The 21127-nt window shown below is 46.3% G+C and overlaps 1 protein-coding gene across 1 annotated transcript in view; it reads right to left on the bottom strand.

Moving 5' to 3' along the window:
- Positions 1–637: 637 nt before the first annotated feature.
- Positions 638–21127, bottom strand: part of LOC129709139 (hepatocyte nuclear factor 1-alpha-like) — a 99109-nt gene continuing 78619 nt past the window's right edge. Inside the window, exons 9-10 of the mRNA XM_055655273.1 lie at positions 15695–15827; positions 638–2812 (exon numbers count right to left, since the gene is read on the bottom strand). Coding sequence (XP_055511248.1) covers positions 2685–2812; positions 15695–15827 — 261 coding nt within the window. The 3' untranslated portion in view covers positions 638–2684. The remainder of the gene's footprint in view (positions 2813–15694; positions 15828–21127) is intronic.

Here is a 21127-nt window from a genome sequence, read left to right as displayed (position 1 = left end):
AAAGGCCTCTTCGGTACTCACTGTTTAAGCTTGTATGTGAGGAGTCATCTATTAAATGAGATTTGTATGAGCACTTCAAAGACTAGGACATTCAACTTGAGAGGGAAAACAAAAGCAAGTCAATTGGAGCAAGGGAAATCTGTCACTTTAGACTTGAGATACAGCGTGGAAACAGGCCCTTTGGCCCACCAAGTCCGCACCGACCATCGACCACCCCATACACTAGCGCTATTCTACACAATAGGGACAATTTACAATGTTGCCAAAGCCAGCTGACCAGCAATCCCGCACGCCTTTGGAATATGGGAGGAATCGGAGCACCTGGAGAAAACCCACGTGGTCACAGGGAGATCGGGCAAACTCTGTGCAGACAGTACCAGGTCACGATCAAACCCAGCATCACTGACGCTATTAGGCAGCAACTCTGCAGTTCCTTTCTACACACTCTTTCTTGTATGATTGTAGGTGAAGCCATAAGTGGCAGGATAATATTGATGATCTGCAACTGATGTGACCTAGTGGGTTTTCTCTGGTCCCCTCTCACATTCCAAAGATGTGGAAGTTTGTAGGTTCATTGGATTCTGTAAATTGTCCCCAGTGTGTAGGATAGAATTAGTGTCCAGGCGATTGCTGGTCGATGTGGACTCTGGGCCATAGGGCCTGTTTTCAGGCTGTATCTCAAACCTAAACTATGCCGGATATTCCCACAGAGATCAATCAGTGAGGATCAATATTATTTTCAAGGAGACCTTGAAAACATCCTTGAAGTGTTTCCTCTGATCTTCTGGTAGCCTCTTGTAGTGATGGAGTTCCGAGTGTCTGCTTTGAAACCTGATTTTAATAATAATAATAATGGATGGGATTTATATAGCGCCTTTCTAGATACTCAAGGCGCTTTACATCGCATTATTCATTCACTCCTCAGTCACACTCGGTGGTGGTGAGCTACTTCTGTAGCCACAGCTGCCCTGGGGCAGACTGACGGAAGCGCGGCTGCTAATCTGTGCCTACAGCCCCTCCGACCACCACCAATCACTCACACACATTCACACACAGGCAAAGGTGGGTGAAGTGTCTTGCCCAAGGACACAACGACAGTATGCACTCCAAGCGGGATTCGAACCGGCTACCTTCCGGTCGCCAGCCGAACACTTAGCCCATTGCGCCATCTGTCGTCAAATTTTGAACATTAGAAGATGTGCCATGCCATCAGAATCATCTAATTGTAATTAGCGTCATGCAGTTTAGTTTAGTATACCGTTACAGCGCGGAAACAGGCCCTTCAGGCAACCGAGTGCGCGCCGACCAGCAATTCCTGCGCACTTACACTACCCTACACACACGAGGGATAATTAACGATGACGCCAACCCAATCAGCCTACAAATCTGTACGTCTTTGGAGTGTGGGAGGAAACCGGAGATCCTGGAGAAAACCCACGCAGGTCACGGGGAGAACATACAAACTCTGCACAGACAAGCACCCCGCAGTCAGGATTGAACCCGGGTCTCTGGCGCTGTAAGGCAGCAACTCTAACTCTGCGCCACCGTGCCGCCCCGAGTTATACAGCACTTTTAATCAGTCTTGATTAATAAGGGCATCAAAGGTTAAGGGGAGAAGCCAGGAGAATGTGTTTGAGAGGGAAAGGTAGATCAACCATGATTGAATGGTGGAGTAGACTCAATGGGCCGAATGGCCTAATCCTGTTCCTTTGACATATGAACTTACGAGCACAGAAACCTTTGGCCTTCCATGTCGTTGCTGACCTTTCCCCCCATCTACACTAATCACATTTGCCTGTATTGGGATTGTGTCCTTAAACGTGGCTCACTATTGATCTGGGGGAAGTATGCTGGTAATTTGCCCTTTGACCTTCACCCTTTGCCCTCATTGGTAGACACGGTGCACTAATAAGCCAAAAAACCTCTGGGTCAAAGGTTGAAATCCTCAGGTAACATGAATCCCGTTCTTGTTTTTTTAACCCTCTGGGCCAGAAATACCAAGTCAGGCAAGAGTTACTCGGGGATACGATGAGTTGGGGGGAAGTACCACCGTTTTATAAAATGAGATTCAATCAAATAAAATGAAAGTCACAGCAGTCATACAAAGAAGATGTACTTTAATACTGTATATATTGCAATTTATAAGTGAACCGCTAATGTTTACAATGTGAGCTGCAATGTCACAATTTGGTGAGTTAAATATTTTTTTATATTTTTATAATCAAAAGGAAAAAAATATATATGTTTGATGTGAAGAGGTTTGTCAAAAATCATTGCTTAAATTAAGTTCATATTATAAAATCTATGTGAATAAAATGGCAGCACAAAATGCAGGTTTGACTGCTAAATATCACTCGAGCATTAAACAATGGGAGGATCTGGCGTGTAGTTCTCTCCTCTCCCCACCACATCCATGCCTGTGTCAAACTCGTTCCACCTTATGTAGCTCTTGAATTATCCGATACACAATTTGAGGATTTTCATTAAAAATTATTGCACAACAACAACTCTCAAAACAACCCTCGATAATAAAGTAATTCTTTAGACAAAAATAATATGCAGGTACAATCTGCGTGCGATGTTTGCTCGAAGACTATCGGTCACACAGCTGAAGATTGGTTGGATCCCGCTGTATTATCCGAGAGAGTCTGCTTCTGCTACTGCTTCGCTTCGTGTTGGCACGGTTACGGAGCGGTGGAGACCACCTGGTGTGGGATGAAGGTTTCGATGCTGCTTTGACCGGGCGATAACAGGTGGGTGTGACCGTCTACTGACTGAGTGTTTTGGTACATCACGAGGCTCCCTGAAGAGACTGCGAATGAAGGGGGAGAGAGAGAATTGTCGTCACGCTGAAACACTCTTTCGAAACACATGAAAATGGCTTCAAAGCTTTCCCACCAGGCAAGAATTTTGGTCGGACGGAACCGCAGATGCTGGTTTAAACCGAAGAGAGACACAAAATACTGGAGGAACTCGGCGGGACAGGCAGCATCTCTGGAGAGAAGGAATGGGTGACGTTTTGGGTCAAGACCCATATCTTCTCTCCAGAGATGCTGCCTGTCCCACTGAGTTACTCCAGCATTTCGAGTCTACCTAAGATTTTTGATCATCCTAGCTTGGATAATGTAGTCGACCCGAAACGTCGCCTATTCCCTCGCTCCATAGATGCTGCCTCACCCCCAGACTTTCTCCAGCATTTTTGTCTACCCTAGCTTGGATGATGCGGTGATCCTTCATTTTTAATGGAATCAGCCTGGTTCTGAATCCATTCCATACAGCAAACTTTATATCAGAGTATATCCAACTACATTTAAACCAAAGAAATGAAAAAATACAGTACCTTACATTATCTCGCCTTCACCCTCTGCTCAGCCTTCTGGCTAAAGCCTCGCAAATCATGGAATGATTCAGGCCATTGCTTCTGTGCAAGGGCTAGTCACTCGCTAACCCTACCATTGAACGTGGTAAAGGATCAAGAAGTGAGAGATCATGATGCAGGAAAGAACGAGGCAACAAAGCTCTATGCAGGCAGGAGACAAAGGTGCCAGACCATCAGATGTGGTGCCAGCAGATGAGGTGCCAGTGAGGAAAGTCCACGCAAAATGGACACACCCTTCTTTCCACAACCATGCACTGTGCTGTACAGACAAGGGAATACGGTGACAGTCCAATCGCCTGAACGAGTCAAATATGATAGAAACACATCGATTGTGAAAAAGTATCACCATCGTGATGGTTCAGCAACACGGCAAACTGAGGTTGAGACTGTGGGGGGGATTAGACTCAAGACGACAAAATTGAGGAGCCATGAATGTACGAGTCTGAGGAGGAGACTATGAGAAACTAGAGTCGAGACGATGAACTGGTGGAACAGGACAGGACAGATCAGAATCCAGCACCAGCGCAGACCGAGGCAGTGGTCAGACCAGAATATCATAGACCACCCAAGAGATACGAGGACTATGAGATGTGTTGATGTGAAAATGATGCGTTAACAATAAATGCCATATCCTACATGGTGTTAGAATGTTCAGTTTACAATGTGATGATGTGGATATCTTTTTGTTTGATAAGAGAGGGATGTCATGGTAACTGACGTTGTATTTAAATGTATTACGTGTTATTATGAGTCAGAGAGACCAGAGGACACGTGTGGCCAGGATATAAAGGAATGGCGGACGTTCAGTGTCCTTGAAGTGTGTTTATTACATTCGGATCCAGGTGAGGATCTGACACTGACCTCCCATCTACCCCACTGGAGACCTTCGAACTATCTTTAATCGGACTTCACTGGGCTTTATCCTGTATCTGTACACTGTGGACGGCTCGATTGTAATCATATACAGTCCGTTCGCTCACTGGTTAGCATGCAACAAAACAGCTTTTCGCTGTACCTCTGTAGACACGACAACAATAAACTAAACTAAAGTTATCTAAGCACATGGAACTTTTTGAGATTTATTCCTGTACATTTGTGCAGTGTTCGAAACCCCCTGGTTAGTACTGAGGAAACATGCATTAACCTTCATAAAATTCACAGCAACATTCTGATCTCCCCCAGAGATCTTTTTAGAGATTCTTTTAGTTCATTTGCACATAGCAAAGTTTTCCAATTGCAAGTCGTGTAGTACTAATGGCAGCATGAATTATTGTCCATTCTGTTGCCACGGAGCTGGTGGTTTTGCAGCGAGGAGGTAGAACAGAGCAGTGAGGGAGAGGGACGGTTTAAAAGAGCTCCGACTGATTGGCTCATTGGGAGGCACAGCAGCCAATTCGAAGAGGTGATGGTATAGCGGAGCAGCCATTTTGGGAGAGGCTTTGTTTAATTTTTTTGTTTAGTTTCGAGGTACAGCACCTACTGAGACCGCACCAAACAGCGATCACCCCGTACGCTAACACTATTCTACACACTGGGGACAATTTATAATTTTTACCGAAGCGAATTAACTTACAAACCTGTACGTCTTTGGAGTGTGGGAGGAAACCGGAGCACCTGGAGAAAACCCACACGGTCACGGGGAGAACGTACAAACTCTGTACAGACAGCACCAGTAGTTAGGATCGAACCCGGGTCTCTGGCGCCATAAGGCAGCAACTCAGGTGCTTTTCCTATCAGTAGTATGAATTATATGAAATTCCTCCCTATTGTTAATTCCATCTGTCATACATTGATGACAAGCAAAACATTTTTGTTTACTCGATTTGCCAAATCTTTATTCCTCGTTCCAATGTCACCTGTTTTTTTGTTCCGTCTCCCGGAGATCTTTAATTATGATGTTATTCTCTTTTATATTGTTTGTACATTGAAGTTCACGCTATTCAAACAAATTGTTGCTAATTTAGTTTTGCATTCTGCCTTCTCCCTCCTCATTCATTCTTAGTTAAACCTTGCAGCTTCTCGCTAATCCTTTGGTTTAATGTTACATTATCCTTCATGCCCTCGGTTAGCTACGGATGAACCATGTTTCCACAAGGAGATTTTTTATTTACATCAGTTAAATTCGGAAAAAAAAACACCTTTAAATGCGTGCCTTGTCTCTCTGCTGGCAAACTCTTACATCTATTTCCCAATCTACTTTACATAACCATCTTTATTTAAATCCAAACCTCTGGTTTGCATCCAAACTGTGTCTCTCTTGAGCTACGTACAACATTTTTTATCGCATTGTGATTCTTTTTTTCCCCCTGAGGATTAACCTTGAATCATGATGCAGTCCAAGACCAAAGCTTCCTAGTTTTACCAGTTTTGTTCCTTGAAAATCGTGCAAATGCGCTCTATCAATTCTTTCAAACTACTTTTGACAATTTGAGTTGCGCAAAATAAATGGCCAGCAGCAGAATCAAGGACCAGTCGCACCCCCCGTCACTCCCTCTTCTCCCCTCTCCCCGTCAGGCAAGAGGTACACGGGTGTGAAAACGCACACCTCCAGTTTCAGGGACAAGTTTCTTCCCAGCTGTTATCAGGCAACTGAACCATGCTAGCACCAACTTGAGAACAGTCCTGAGCTACGATCAATCTCATAGGAGACCCTCGAACTATCTTTAATTGGACTTTATCTTGCACTGAACATTATTCCCTTTGTCTTGTATCTGTAAATGGTGGATGGCTCGATTGTAATCATGTATAGTCTTTCCGCTGACTGGATAGCACGCAACAAAAAAGCTTTTCCCTGTACCTCGGGAAAAGATGACAATTAGCTAACTAACTAACTGGATGCGGAGGCTGGTGAGGACCAGGGGAACTCCACCTGAGGTCTTCCCCATTGGAGACCTTCGAACTATCGGTACACGTGACGCTAAACTAAACCAGTGAAGGTGGTGGAGGCAGGTTCGTTTTTATCATTTAAAAATAAATTGGATAGTTATATGGATGGGAAGGGAATGGAGGGTTATGGTCTGAGCGCAGGTATATGGGACTAGGGGAGATTATGTGTTCGGCACGGACTAGAAGGGTCGAGATGGCCTGTTTCCGTGCTGTATTGTTATATGTTATATGGTTATATGGTTAAACTGAACTAATGAATATCAGAGGTACACAAAAATGCTGGAGAAACTCAGCGGGTGCAGCAGCATCTATGGAGCGAAGGAGATAGGGAACGTTTCGGAACGAAACGTTGCCTATCTCCTTCGCTCCATAGATGCTGCTGCACCCACTGAGTTTCTCCAGCATTTTTGTGTACCTTCGATTTTCCAGCATCCACAGTTCCTTCTTAAATATAATGAATATCAGAGTCTTTTTCCCAGGGTGGAAATGCCCAACACTAGAGGGCATATCTATAAGGTGAGAGTGGGGAATGTTTAATGGTGACGTGTAGGGCAAGTTTTTTACACAGCGAGTGGTGAGTGCCTGCAACGCATTGCCAGGGAGGCGGATTCACTAGAGGGGTTTAAGAGGCTTTTAGATAGGCACATGGAAGTGCAAGGGAATGGTGGGATAACGGGTCATGTAATGGCCGATGAGATCAGGTTAGCTCGGCATGTGGTGGGCACAAACAACGTGGCCGAAGGGGCCCATTCCTGCCCTGTACTCTTCTATGTTCTGTGTATTAATACACCCCATCATTATAGAAACATAGAAATTAGGTGCAGGAGTAGGCCATTCGGCCCTTCGAGCCTGCACCGCCATTCAATATGATCATGGCTGATCATCCAACTCAGTATCCCGTACCTGCCTTCTCTCCATACCCCCTGATCCCCTTAGCCACAAGGGCCACATCTAACTCCCACTTAAATATAGCCAATGAACTGTCCTCAACTACCCTCTGTGGCAGAGAGTTCCAGAGATTCACCACTCTCTGTGTGAAAAAAGTTGAAAAAAGTTCTTCTCATCTTATTGTATTATTGTATTATTTAAGCTCTAAATCAAAAAAGTGATTATTTTACAAAGTTTAATTGTGGTTGGCACAGTATTGGTTAGCCATTAGCCAAGTTAAACATTGCAGCAAGAGTGGTGAACATTGTTTGCAAATGTACAAAGGTTAAATGAAGACAAATCTAAATACAAACTAGAACAGTGAAACATTTGTCAAAGCCATGTACTTCCATAGTATTCATTAACTCTTAGTTGCAGCCGTTAACTAACTAACAATGAATTACCAGAATACCGCCTGGATTAGAGGATATTTGCTACAAGAAGGTGGATTGTTTCCCTTGGAAAGTCGGAGGCTGAGGGGAGACCTGATGGAAGTATATAAAATTATCAGAGGCATAGATGGACTAGACCAGGGGTGGGGAACCTGCAGCCTTCTCGGCCATTCAGTGCGGCCTTTTGAATGAATCCAAATTTTGTAGAACAAATCCTTTTATTTTTATTAGTACAGGTATGTTTATGTTTGTCTTTTATTATTTTTTATTTTAATCTTAAAATGAACTTCTTTAAAATACCAAAGAGTAAAAGAAGTTTCAACAAGATAATCCTCCCCGACTGACAGCCATAATTAAAACATTAGTAAGTGATGAGGGCTATTTTAAGAAAAACAATGTACATTTTGAAGTATATCTAATTGAAGTTTCTTGGATGCGGCACTTATTAGATTACAGATAGCAATGCGGCATTCCAACATGAAAAGGTTCCCCACCCCTGGACTAGACAGTCACAAGCTTTCTTCCCGGGATGGAAGGCTTTAAAGTGTACGGGGCAATGTGTAAAGGAGATGTGCAAGGCAGGTTTGTTTTGCACAGAATCTGCTGCCAGGGGTGGTGGTGGAGGCATATACGGTGGTGGTGTTTAGATAGGCACATGGATACGCATGGGATCGTGTGCAGGCAGATGGAATGAGTTTATCTTGGTATCATGTCCAGACTTTGAAGGACCTGCTCCCGTGCTCCCTGTTTCTATGCTTATAAAATAGAAACACTTCGAGCACAATGGAACAAAGGCTCCACTCGTTGGAAGGGTAAGCTGCAAGACTAGAACTTTGCTGATCTGACGTCCAGCTTGTATTGGGAGAGCTGATCTCAGCTGAGAGAGTTACCAGGGAGGACAATAATAATTCATCCCTTTTATTGCTTTTCACAACCTGGTGACTGGTATGTGTACCCAGCTGGAGTCACAGATTCCCACAGCGTGGAAACTCTAGTCCTTTGGCTTAGGAGCGGCGGTGGAGTTGCTGCCTCACAGCGCCAGAGACCGGGGCTTGATCCTGACTCCGGCTGCAGTCTGTACGGAGTTTGTACGTTCTCCCCGTGATGTCATGGCTTTGACAGATCATAAGGTCATGAGGAATAGGAGTAGAATTAGGCCATTCAGCCCATCAAGTCTACTCCACAATTCAATCATGGCTGATCTATCTCTCCCTCCTAACCCCATTCTCATCCCTTCTCCCCATAACATCTGACACCGGTACTAATCAAGAATCTATCTATTATCTCGGCCTTAAAAATATCCACTGACTTGGCCTCCACAGCCTTCTGTGGCAAAGAATTCCACAGATTCACCACCCTCTGACTAAAGATGCGCAGGTACCAGATGACTAATATGACACATGCACTGTAGACTGGTTGCATCATGTTCAGGCCTGGCAATTCCAACACACAGGAATGCAAGGCATGGCACCGCATGGACTCATCAGGGAAAGCAGTGGGAATATCCCGGCAAGCCACGGGCAGATCCACCAGCAGGCCCGGCCCACCCGCCACGGACCGGAGATCCGTGCTGTGGAACGGGAACCCGCCCGGAGAGCCCGGCTCAGCCGCTCAGAGAAGGAGGAGTCGGTGGAGGAGGTAGTTGAGGCAGGTGCTATCACGACGTTGAGGAAACATTTCTACAGCTACATGGACAGGAGAGGGTCAGGGGGATATGGGCCAAACTCAGGCCGCTTGGACTAGTGTAGATGGGACATGCTGGGCGGTGTGGGCAAGTAGGGCCGAAGGGCCTGTTTCCACGCTGTATGACTCTACGAACACAGCCGCAGCTGAGAACTGATCACGGTGTGAGATCTGCAGCACAAACTCCTGTACACCCTCCCATTCCGTGACGGGTCTAGATATCAAATGGATGTTAATGGCACAAAAAAAATTACAGGCTTGTTTTTTGTCTGAATTCCAGCCTGTGAAATACATTGCAGCAAGTCCGCATTCACACAATAAATCTTCCTGTCTCACAAATCCCAGCACAGAACCCCTTCCTCTGGGAGTTTAAATTGGCAACATACAGACAAGACTTGATTTTCTGTCCATTTCATGTTTGTCATTTGGAAATGTATTTAAATTCATACACAAGGTGATTTAATGGTGCTGTATACACCAGCAACCCCTGATTTACGTAGCAGGTGACTTAGGTAAACGTAGTGGGGCACTAGGCGATGTTAAGGGCAGGCGTTACATTGAATCTTAGAGATTTTAGCTTTGTTTAGTTTAGAGATGCAGCGCAGAAACAGGCCCTTCGGCCCACCGAGTCCGCCCCGACCAGCGATCCCCCCCGTACACTGGCACTATCCTGCACACTGGGGACGATTTCCAATTTTTTCCGAAGCCAATTAACCTACAAAGCTGCAGGTCTTTGTAGTGTGGGAGGAATACCAGAGCACCCGGAGAAAACCCAGGAGAAAACAGGGAGAACGTACAAACTCCATACAGACAGAACCCGCAGTCAGGATCGAACCCGGGTCTCTGGCGCTCTGTAAGGCAGCAACTCTACCGCTGCACCACCGTACCGCCCGCAAAGAATTACATACATCCTTTATGTGGCCTCTGTGTTGGAGCTCCCATTGTTTATCTCCGAGCTGCGCGTCTCAGTAGTCTCGGTAGCAGTGCCCAACTGCCGTGGGATCCCATTTCCACACGCCAGTCTTGCTGTTCTCACGGATGCTCCTCTCATGGTCTCTGCGTTGGAGCTCCCCCCGTGGTCTCCACGTTGGAGCTCCCTCATGGTCTCCACGTCGGAGCTCCGATGTGGTCTCTGTGTTGGAGCTCCCTCATGGTCTCCACGTCGGAGCTCCCTCATGGTCTCCACGTTGGAGCTCCCTCATGGTCTCTGTGTTGGAGCTCCCTCATGGTCTCTGTGTTGGAGCTCCCATGTGGTCTCTGTGTTGGAGCTCCCATGTGGTCTCTGTGTCATGTGGTCTCTGTGTTGGAGCTCCCATGTGGTCTCTGCATTGGAGCTCCCACCATGGTCTCCACGATGGAGCTCCCTCATGGTCTTTGTGTTGGAGCTCCCATGTGGTCTCTGCATTGGAGCTCCCCCCATGGTCTTCACGTTGGAGCTCCCTCGTGGTCTCTGTGTCGGAGCTCTCACCTGTGCTCTGCATCAGATAGTAAATTTACGTTTCTGACTTACGTAACATCTGACTTACGCAAGGGTTGCAGCACGTAACCCTTACATAAGTCGGGGAGCATCGATCTTCTGATTTTATTCACAAAAGCTATGTGGGTTGTGAACAATATCCATCACAACAAAATCTTCTGATTTGAACAAGTGCTTATGGTATGTGATGAATGAGTCAATCCCTTTGTTCATACATTAACAAGTTTGGTGACTGAGGAACAGCAAACTGTTTTACACCAGGAGGGTGCAGTATTACACTTTTGCATCCATGCATGAAATGTGTGACTTGAAAAAGAGAACATTTGTGATAGGTGACTCCATTTGTGATTTGGGGACCAGTGGCTTTACCAATACATTGTAGGGTAGTACTCATTGATACTTCCATTGCCTGTGTTGCTCTGTGGGTAGATCTACTCAGCTTCATATATTTCGTTTAGTTCAGTAATGGTTTTGAGATACAGCGTGGAAACCGGCCTATCGGCCCATCAAGTACATGCCGACCAGCGTTCTATCCTACGTACAAGGGACAATTATTATGAAACCTACAAACCTACACATCTTTGGATTATGAGAGGAAACCGGAGCACCTGGAGAAAACCCAAGTGGTCACAGGGAGAACGCACAAACCCGCTACGGACAGCACCCGTGGCCAGGATGGGGTCTCTGGCCCTGTAAGGTAGCAACTCTACTGCTGCGCCACTGTGCTGCCCAATAAAATCACACAGGAAATAGAAGCAATCTTCTCCACCTAATGTTAATGAATCTGTGAAGATTTCAAGTCGCCCTCAAACGAGGGCATCAAAGGCTATGGGGAGAAGGCAGGCCAATGGGGTAGAGAGGGAAGAATCGATCGAATGGCGGAGCAGACTCGAGGGGCCGAATGGCATAATCCTGCTGCTATGTCTAATGATCTTTACCTGCTTACTAACCCCAGCAAAAATGTTCACGCTGCCTCGAAATAATTGCAGCAAAATAAAGGTTTGTAGGTTAATTACCTCCCTAGTATTTAGGAAGTTGGTGCCAAAGTGAGATAACATAAATCTAATGTGAATAGGTCATAGGAGCAGAAGTAAGCCATTCAGTCCATTGAGTCTACTTTGCCATTCAGTCCATTGAGTCTATCTTTCCCTCTCAACCCCATTCTCCTGCCTTCTTCCCATCAGGGCTTTCATATGAAGAAAGACTGGATAGACTCGGCTTGTACTCGCTAGAATTTAGAAGATTGAGGGGGGATCTTATAGAAACTTACAAAATTCTTAAGGGGTTGGACAGGCTAGATGCAGAAAGATTGTTCCCGATGTTGGGGAAGTCCAGAACAAGGGGTCACAGTTTAAGGATAAGGGGAAAATCTTTTAGGACCGAGATGAGGAAAACATTTTTCACACAGAGAGTGGTGAATCTCTGGAATTCTCTGCCACAGAAGGTAGTTGAGGCCAATTCATTGGCTATATTTAAGAGGGAGTTAGATGTGGCCCTTGTGGCTAAAAGGATCAGGGGGTATGGAGAGAAGGCAGGTACAGGATACTGAGTTAGATGATCAGCCATGATCATATTGAATGGCGGTGCAGGCACGAAGGGCCGAATGGCCTACTCCTGCACCTATTTTCTATGTTTCTATGCTTAACCCTTGATACCCCTACTAATCAAGAACCTATCAACCTTAAAAAATACCCAATGACTTGACCTCCACAGCCGTCTGTGGCAATGAATTCCACAGTTTCACCACCCTCTGACGAAATAAATTCCTCCTCGTCACCTTTCTAATGGTACGCCTTTTTATACTGAGACTATGGCCTCTGGTTCTAGACTCTCCCACTAGTGGAAACATCCTCTCCACACCCACTCTATCCAGGCCTTTCACTATTTGGTAAGTTTCAAAAAGTCCCTCCACATCCTTCTAAACTCCAGCGAGTACGGGCCCAGGGCCGCCAAACGCTCATCATATGCTAACCCAATCATTCCCAGGATCATTCTCGTAAACTCCGATGATCGTAGGTCCTGTTTGCGTGCTGAATCTCTAAACTAAAATTCACCATCAGATATTCCGGTGAAACAGCTAATATTTCCCCCCGATCTCGGTGCCTGCCATTTAGTGCAACTCACAGATACATTTATGCTGAGTCGGTGTTTTAAAATCAGGCATCGTGACTGAGGGCAGGATAGGAAAATAAATAAATCATCGCACAGTCCCGAAAGCTGAATCACCCTTGAATGCATGAGAAGGTGACACAGATTATGCCACTACATGCTCGACTGTTCCACCTCAGTACAGCACCAACTGCAAACATGACTCGTAATTGAAGGAAGGTGACATTTTCTCTCAATGACACAACTTCACAGGACTGACTGTACATATGTTTCATTAGAATAATGAGCATGAACCTTTCTGCAAGGAGGTGGTTAGGTTTTGCATACTGCAAACTGTAACTGCCTGTCACCCACAGGAAAAGTGTCAGGGAGCTATAAAAGCCAGCGTAGCAGCCGGCTGTTGTTGCTGATGAGTTCTTAAGGAAGCCTTAAATCTTTCCTAGTCTGCGCGATGTACGAGAGGAGAGATTTTTAGAGATACAGCACGGAAACAGGCCCTTCAGCCCACGCCGACCATCGATCGCCCCTCCACACTGGTTCTACATTATCCCACTATCATGCCAGCTCCCTTCACACCAGGGGCGATTTTACCGAGGCCCATTAATCTACAAACCCGCACACGCTTTTCACCAGCCAGAGTGCGGTCCTGACCTCCCATTTACCACATTGGAGACCGTTGAACTATCTTTAAGCAGACTTTATCTTGTACTAAATTATACCCTTTATCCTGTACCTGTACAGGTGGACAGCTTGGTTGTGATCATGTAATCAAACGTGGGGGGGGGGGGGGAAACCCGGAGCACCCGGAGGAAACCCACTCGCTCACAGGGAGAACGTTTAGTTTACTTTAGATTATTATTGTTAAGTGTCCTGAGGTACAGTGAAAAGCTTTTTGTTGCATGCTACCCAGTCAACTAAAAGACTATACATGATTACAACCAAGCCGCCCACAGTGTACTAAATATACACGATAAAAGATGTAACAATTATGTAAAACCTGTCCCACTTTAGCGACTTTTTCGGTGACTGCCAGTACCCGTCACAGGCTGTTGCAGGTCACCAAAAATGTTCAACAAGTTGAAAATCCAGTGGTGGCCAGAAAGACGCTGCGACTCTTTGGGCGACTGAGTGGACGACTCACGGCCATACAGGCGACACACTGGTGACATGTCGCGGGGTGAAGCCTGTACGGTCGTGAGTAGTCGCCTAAAGAGTCGTACCTTGTTCTCGTCGCCACTGGATTATCAACGTGTTGGAAATTTTCCGTGACCTGCAACAGCCTATGACGGGTGCCGGCAGTCGTCGATAAATTAGCGTAAGTGGGACACGCCCACAAGTGCAAGATAAAGTCTGCTTCAAGATAGTTTGAGGGTCTCCAATGAGTTAGACGGGAGGTCAGGACCGCACTCTAGCTGGTGATAGGTTGGTTCAGTTGCCTGATAACTGCTGGGAAGAAACTGTCCCTGAATCTGGAGGTGTGCCAGGTGAGGAGGGGGCTGTGGACCCCCAGCAGGAAAACAAGACCTGTCAAAGGGCGGATGAGCTCCTAGCGAGCCAACGGCCATCCACACTTCAGTAGAAGTTGCGATCACTGTCGTACACAGCATTGTAAGGCACCGCGCCCGCTGATGTTTTCAACAATGATGATGATGATGGCGATTGCTGACTCGGTGGCACGAATGGCCTGTTCCATGCTGTATCTCTAAACTAAACTAAAAAGATGAAAGGGTAGAAGGTGTGAGATAAAAGGATTGAAGAGTTAGGGCTGGAAACAGGCCCTTCAGCCCACTGAGCCCACGAGGACCATCAATCACTATATTATTCAATTATTCATGTCATCCACTCCCTACACACTAGTGGCAATTTACAGAGGGCCAATTAACCTACAAACCCCTTTAAGATGCTGGAGGAAACCCATGCAGTCACAGTGTGAATGGGCAAACTCCACACAGACAGCACCCGAGGTCAGGATCGAACCCGGGTCTCTGGCGCTGTGAGGTGGTAAGTCCACCACTGTGCCGTCTTAATAACATAAACAAAAATCGGAACATGTCGCTGGAGTAACTCACCAGGACAGGCAGCATCTCTGGAGGGAAAGGATGGGTGACGTTGAGGGTCGGGACCCTTCTTTAGACATGATGTATCATATAATCATGTGTAGGAAGGAACTGCAGATGCCGGTTTACACCAAAGATTGGCACAAAATGCAGGAGTAACTCAGCGGGTCAGGCAACGCTTCTGGAGAAAAGGAAGCGATCATATTTAGTCTTCTAGCTGACTGGATAGCACGCAACAAAAAGGCTTTTCATTTTACCTCTGTACATGTGACAATAATAAACTAAACCAAACTCTGTAAAACCCTGGTGTACAGAGTCCATGGAATCCTGGGCCAGATTGATGGTTGTTGCTGTGTTGGACAGGCCAGATGCAGGAAGATTGTTCCCGATGTTGGGGAAGTCCAGAACTAGGGGTCACAGTTTAAGGATAAGGGGGAAATCTTTTAGGACCGAGATGAGAAAAACATTTTTCACACAGAGAGTGGTGAATCTGTGGAATTCTCTGCCACAGAAGGTAGTTGAGGCCAGTTCATTGGCTATATTTAAGAGGGAGTTAGATGTGGCCCTTGGGGCTAAAGGGATCAGGGGGTATGGAGAGAAGGCAGGTACAGGATACTGAGTTGGATGATCAGCCATGATAATATTGAATGGCGGTGCAGGCTCGAAGGGCCGAATGGCCTACTCCTGCACATATTTTCTATGTTTCTATGTTTCCACAGCACCAGATGAGTTCATTCTTTGATGCATGATCTTTTACAAAACAAAACCATATATTAGACTCTACCTGTGGTAATCGCAGGATTAGAGGAAACCCGGTGGATGTGTTGAATGGAACCATCGAGGCTTTGAAGTGGCAGTTGTTGCACGGATGTGTGGATCTGGTTTTCTGGCTGGATTTCTGAATTAAGCGTGAGGACCTGAATTGGAACAAATGGCAACCATTAGCGCCCACCTGCAGTTTTATCACCATCACCTCACGCTGCCTCCGCAAGGCCAACAGCATCATCAAGGAAGAGTCGCACCCTCTTCTCCCCTCTCCCATCAGGGAAGAGGCATAAAAGTTTGAATACACACACCTCCAGATTCAGTGACAGTTTCTTCCCAGCTGTTATCAGGCAACTGAACCATCCTGCCACAACTAGAGAGCAGTGATGAACTACCATCCACCTCATTGGAAGCCTTAGATTATCCTTTGGTCCGACTTTGCTGGCTTTGTCTTGCACTACATGTTATTCACATTATTCCCTTTATCCTGTATCTGTGCTCGATGGTAATCATGCAGGTCTTGGTTGGACAGGCTAGATGCAGGGAGATTGTTCCCGATGTTGGGGAAGTCCAGGACAAGGGGGTCACAGTTTAAGGATAAGGGGGAAATCCTTTAGGACCGAGATGAGAAAACATTTTTCACACAGAGAGTGGTGAATCTCTGGAACTCCCTGCCACAGAAGGTAGTTGAGGCCAGTTCATTGGCTATATTTAAGAGGGAGTTAGATGTGGCCCTTGGGGCTAAAGGGATCAGGGGGTATGGAGAGAGGGCAGGTACAGGATACTGAGTTGGATGATCAGCCATGATCATATTGAATGGCGATGCAGGCTCGAAGGGCCGAATGGCCTACTCCTGCACCTATTTTCTATGTTTCTATGTCTTTCCGCCGACTGGTTAGCATGTGGCAAAAGCTTTTTGCCGCACCACGGTACACGTGACAATAAACTCCAAAGACGTGGAGGTTTGTAGGCTAATTGACTTGGTAAGATTGTAAATGGCCCCTCGTGTGTGTAGGATAGTGCTAGTATGCGGGGATCGCTGGTTGGCGAGGACTCGGTGGGCCGAAGGGCCTGTTTCCTCGCTGCGTGTCTCTAAAACTAAAAACTAAAGTTGTGAATGAGGAAGTTTGGACTAATAAAAATATGTTCGGCGCAAGTTATTATAGAAATTGTAATGGTTGTAAAATGAGTGGCATGGGATTCCTCTAAAATTGATAGTACTGACAAGATCAGCAGGCCATTGGTCATATCTCTGGGATGGGAAGGAAGAAGATTCATCTTTAGAATGGAGAAATCCATCAAGCTAATCAACAGAAATAATATTTCACTGGCAGGATCGTAAATCAATGAAAGACACCAGCGGGAAAAGATGGAAGCATTTAATATTGATTCATTCAAAAGCAAATTAGATGAATTTCTTTCATATAATAACATTTGAGGATGAAATATATGAGTAATTTAAGACATGATATGATCAGCAAACGTGCCTGAGAGAACAACACGGAACAGTGTGCGGCACGGTGGCGCAGCGGGTAGCGTTGCTGCCGTACACCACCGCGGCGCCAGAGATCCGGGTTCCACCGTGACCACGGGCGCTTGTCTGTACGCAGTTTGTACTTTCTCCCCGGGACCTGCGTGGGTTTTTCTCAGACTCCTTTGATTTCCTCCCACCCTCCAAAGGCTGACAGGTTTGTAAGTAAATTGGCTTGGTAAATGTAGAAATTGTGGTGTTCACTGGTCGGCACGGATCCAGTGGGCCGAAGGGCCTGTTTCCGCGCTGTATCTCTAAACTAAACTAAACTGGACTGTGAGCATGGGAGTTTGATGTACAGATCTCCAGAGAAATGCAGGAGAAATGTCCCCTGTGCAGCACGCATACTGATGGGTACCTTGTGTGTGAAGCTGGGTTCACACATACAAAGTAGAGAAGGATTAGGCCGCTCGGCCCCTCTAGACTGCCCCACCAGTCAATAGGATTATGGCTGACCTCAACCCGTCTCCCGTGCCAGTTCACATTAGCCCTTAGTTGCTTGATCTTCCAAATATTTTTTTATCTCCATCTCAAATAATCTGACCTTTAGACGTTAGAGGTCTATTATTGATGGGCTGTATTACAATAATTGATTGAGACGGATTACTATAAAGGGCCACCAAGTCCAACATCATTGTATCGAGTGACTACCTAGAGTGTGAAGATGAATTAGATTTCCATTTGGCGGCTTTTATTTTATCCAAGCGACTCGGTGAATATAATATTCGAAAAGTTGAAATAACTTGGGGACTCTTTCTTTTCCATTTGTGAGGTGAGAAACTGAGGATGTCAGGGTGGCAATACCTGTAGAGGGCAGGGAGGGACCTGGTCAACGGGTGTGTGATGCTCTTGGTGTTGATGTACGTGGCACAAGTGTGGTGCACGATCGTAGTCCGTGGCACCCCTTAGTCCCCCTGTGGCATAACCCTCCATTCCCTTCTCATCATAGCCTATCCATATGGTTCCACTGGAAGACCAGACCACTCTCTGAGTAAAGAAGCTAACTTCTGTCCCATTCTGGTTCATAGGTTCTAGGACCAGAATTAGGCAACAGGCGTGGAAACAGGCCCTTCGGCCCACCGAGTCCTCACTGATCATGGATCATCCCGTACAATAGCACTATTCTACACACTAGGGACAACATGGAATTTTACCAAAGCCAATTAACCTACAAACCCGCACATTTTTGGAATGTGGAAGGAAACCGGAGCACCTGGAGAAAACCCATGCAGTCACAGGGAGAACGTTAAAAACTCTGTCTAGACAAGCACCCGTAGTCAGGATTGAACCCTGGTCTCTGGCACAGTAAGGCAGCAACTCTACCGCTGCACCACCGTGCCGCCCAAATGGCGACGTCCACTAGTACCCCGTGAGGAAAAGGAATGTCCATTCGCCTCAGTGTTGGATGACCAGCCCCTTAATATGTGGCCATGTCCCTGTGTTTGTGACTCTCCACAATTGACACTGCATCGCTGTAGCTGGAGTCAAGAGTCAAGAGTCAGTTTTATTGCCATGTGTCCCAGATAGAACAATGAGATTCTTACTTGTTGCAGCACAACAGAATATGTAAACATAATAAATTGTACGATAAATGAGAGAGCGAAAAACTGTTCCGTTTGTATATATACACACTCACATATGTTTATATATGTATATACATATATATACATGCACACATACTACTAACTCGGTACTAACTAGGATTTGAATTGATAGGTTGACTATGAGTGCCTGATCACTGAATCGCGCTCCCACAAAGATTTTGCACCAGAACTCATTCATCAACTTCTGAATCTTTGTTTCCCTGTTGTTTTTTGTTTTCTTTCTATCTGGTGTCAGCCAGTGTGGCTTTCCCCTGGGAGACCTGCATGCATTTCCATACAGTTTATCTGTGTCTTGTTTGTTCTGGGCGAGGTGGCAGATTTCACAACTGTTGTTGCCAGGAATGTGCTGCTAATGGGTTGAAGTATACTTTGTCAAATGATTAGCATTCACAGAGCATTCTGTGAAATGATTAGGCCGGCACGGTGGCGCAGCGGTAGAGATACTGTCTTTACAGCACCAGAGACCCGGGTCCCGGGTTCGATCCTGACTACGGGTGCTGTCTGTATGGAGTTTGTACGTTCTCCCCATGACCTGCATGGGTTTTCTCTGAGATAGGTTGTAGGTTAATTGACTGTTCTCATATTCTTAGTGTGTGTGTAGATAGTGTTAATGTGCGGGGATCGCTGGTCGGCGCGGACTCGGTAGGCCCAAAGGCCTGTTTCCACACTGTATCTCTAAATTAAACTAAACACTAGTGAGAGAGTCTAGGAACAGAGACCATAGCCTCAGAATAAAAGGATGTACCTTTAAGAAGGAGATGAGGAGGAATTTCTTTAGCCAGAGGGTGGTGAATCTGTGGAATTTATTGCCACAGAAGGCCGTGGACGCCCCGTCAATGGTATTTTTTTAAGGCAGATTCTTGATTAGTAAGGGTGCCAAGGGGTATGAAGAGAAGGCAGCAGAATGGGGTTGAGAGAGAAAGATGGATCAGCCATGATTGAATCGTGGAGTGGACATGTTGGGCCGAATGGTCTAATTCTGCTCCTACCACTTATGATTATGAATTTATGAAGGGAATGGACTCAACCAGAATACTCCTGACAATGACAATTAGTGTGGGTTTAGTTTTCAGTTTCAGAGATACAGAGCAGAAAGAGGCCCTTTGGCCCGCCGAGTCCACGGCAACCGCGATCACCCGTATACTATCCTCCACAATAGGGACCATTTACTGCAGCCAATTAGCCTGCAAACCTGCACATCTTTGGAATGTGGGAGGAAACTGGAGCACCCGGAGAAAACCCACACGGTCACAGGGAGAATAGAAAACTCTCGTGGTTTGGATTGAACCCGGGTCTCCGGCGCGCGGTAAGTTAGCTGCACCACATTGCCGCCCCCTAAAATAACCACCTGAACAGGGACTCGAACCCTGGACCCTCAGATTAAAAGTCTGATGCTCTACTGACTGAGTGCTACTGCTGTGCCATTGGTGTTAGGCATTTATTTAATATGACCATAACCAGTCCCTAGGGGGTGTAGGGTGAGCACCAGGGCCTATTTAGTTGGGACAATTCTGACCTAGAAAGACATCTTCCCCACCCCACACAGTGAATTATAGTGGCACGGGAAAATAGTTGAGCTTATTATTGTCATGAGTACTGCGGTAAAATGAAAAGCTTTTGTTTGCTTGCGATCCTTCAAATACAAGGCATTACATGAATACAATCAAGTCGCCCACAGTGTGCAGATAAAGGATAAAAGGCACAACATTTAGTGCAGGATAAAGTCCGATTAAATCTAGTTCACAGGACCCCATTGAAGTAGGGAGGTCAGGGCCACACTCTAGCTGATGAGAGGATTGTTCAGTTGCCCGATAACAGCCGGGAAGAAACCGTCGAAGGCGAGGAGGGCCAGCGAGAATGTAGGGGGTCCCGGTGGGGGCGAGGGGGCGCAGGGACAGTAGTGGGACCTGGCGGGGGGGGGCAGGTACAGTGGGACCTGGCGGGGGGGGGCAGGTACAGTGGGACCTGGCGGGAGGGGCCGCCCGAGAACAAAATGGGGGAACCGGGACGGCGGCTGCCTGATGCCAGGTGCGGCGACAGGCTGGCTCACCGCTGCGCGCAGAAGATAAGACCGTAAGTTGAACTTCACGTAACTTTGTCGGTGCCAGGAGCGCGGTGACTCTTGTTCACCGCCTCGGCGAGGTCTGCAGAACGATGTTACTGGGCTGTATGTGGCAACAAGCAATCCACTGTACCTGGCTACATGTGACAATGAAGTATTATTGCTGCATTTTTCCAGCATCTTCTGATGAAGGGTTTTGGGCTGAAACACTAACTCTGTTTTTTCTTGCTTCCAGTTTCTGCTTTTATTTGAGAT

Source organism: Leucoraja erinacea, chromosome 25 (assembly GCF_028641065.1).
Source record: "Leucoraja erinacea ecotype New England chromosome 25, Leri_hhj_1, whole genome shotgun sequence".
Lineage (NCBI taxonomy): Eukaryota > Metazoa > Chordata > Chondrichthyes > Rajiformes > Rajidae > Leucoraja > Leucoraja erinaceus.
Note: the sequence above shows the minus strand (reverse complement) of the source record. Positions and strands in the feature narration are given on the sequence as shown.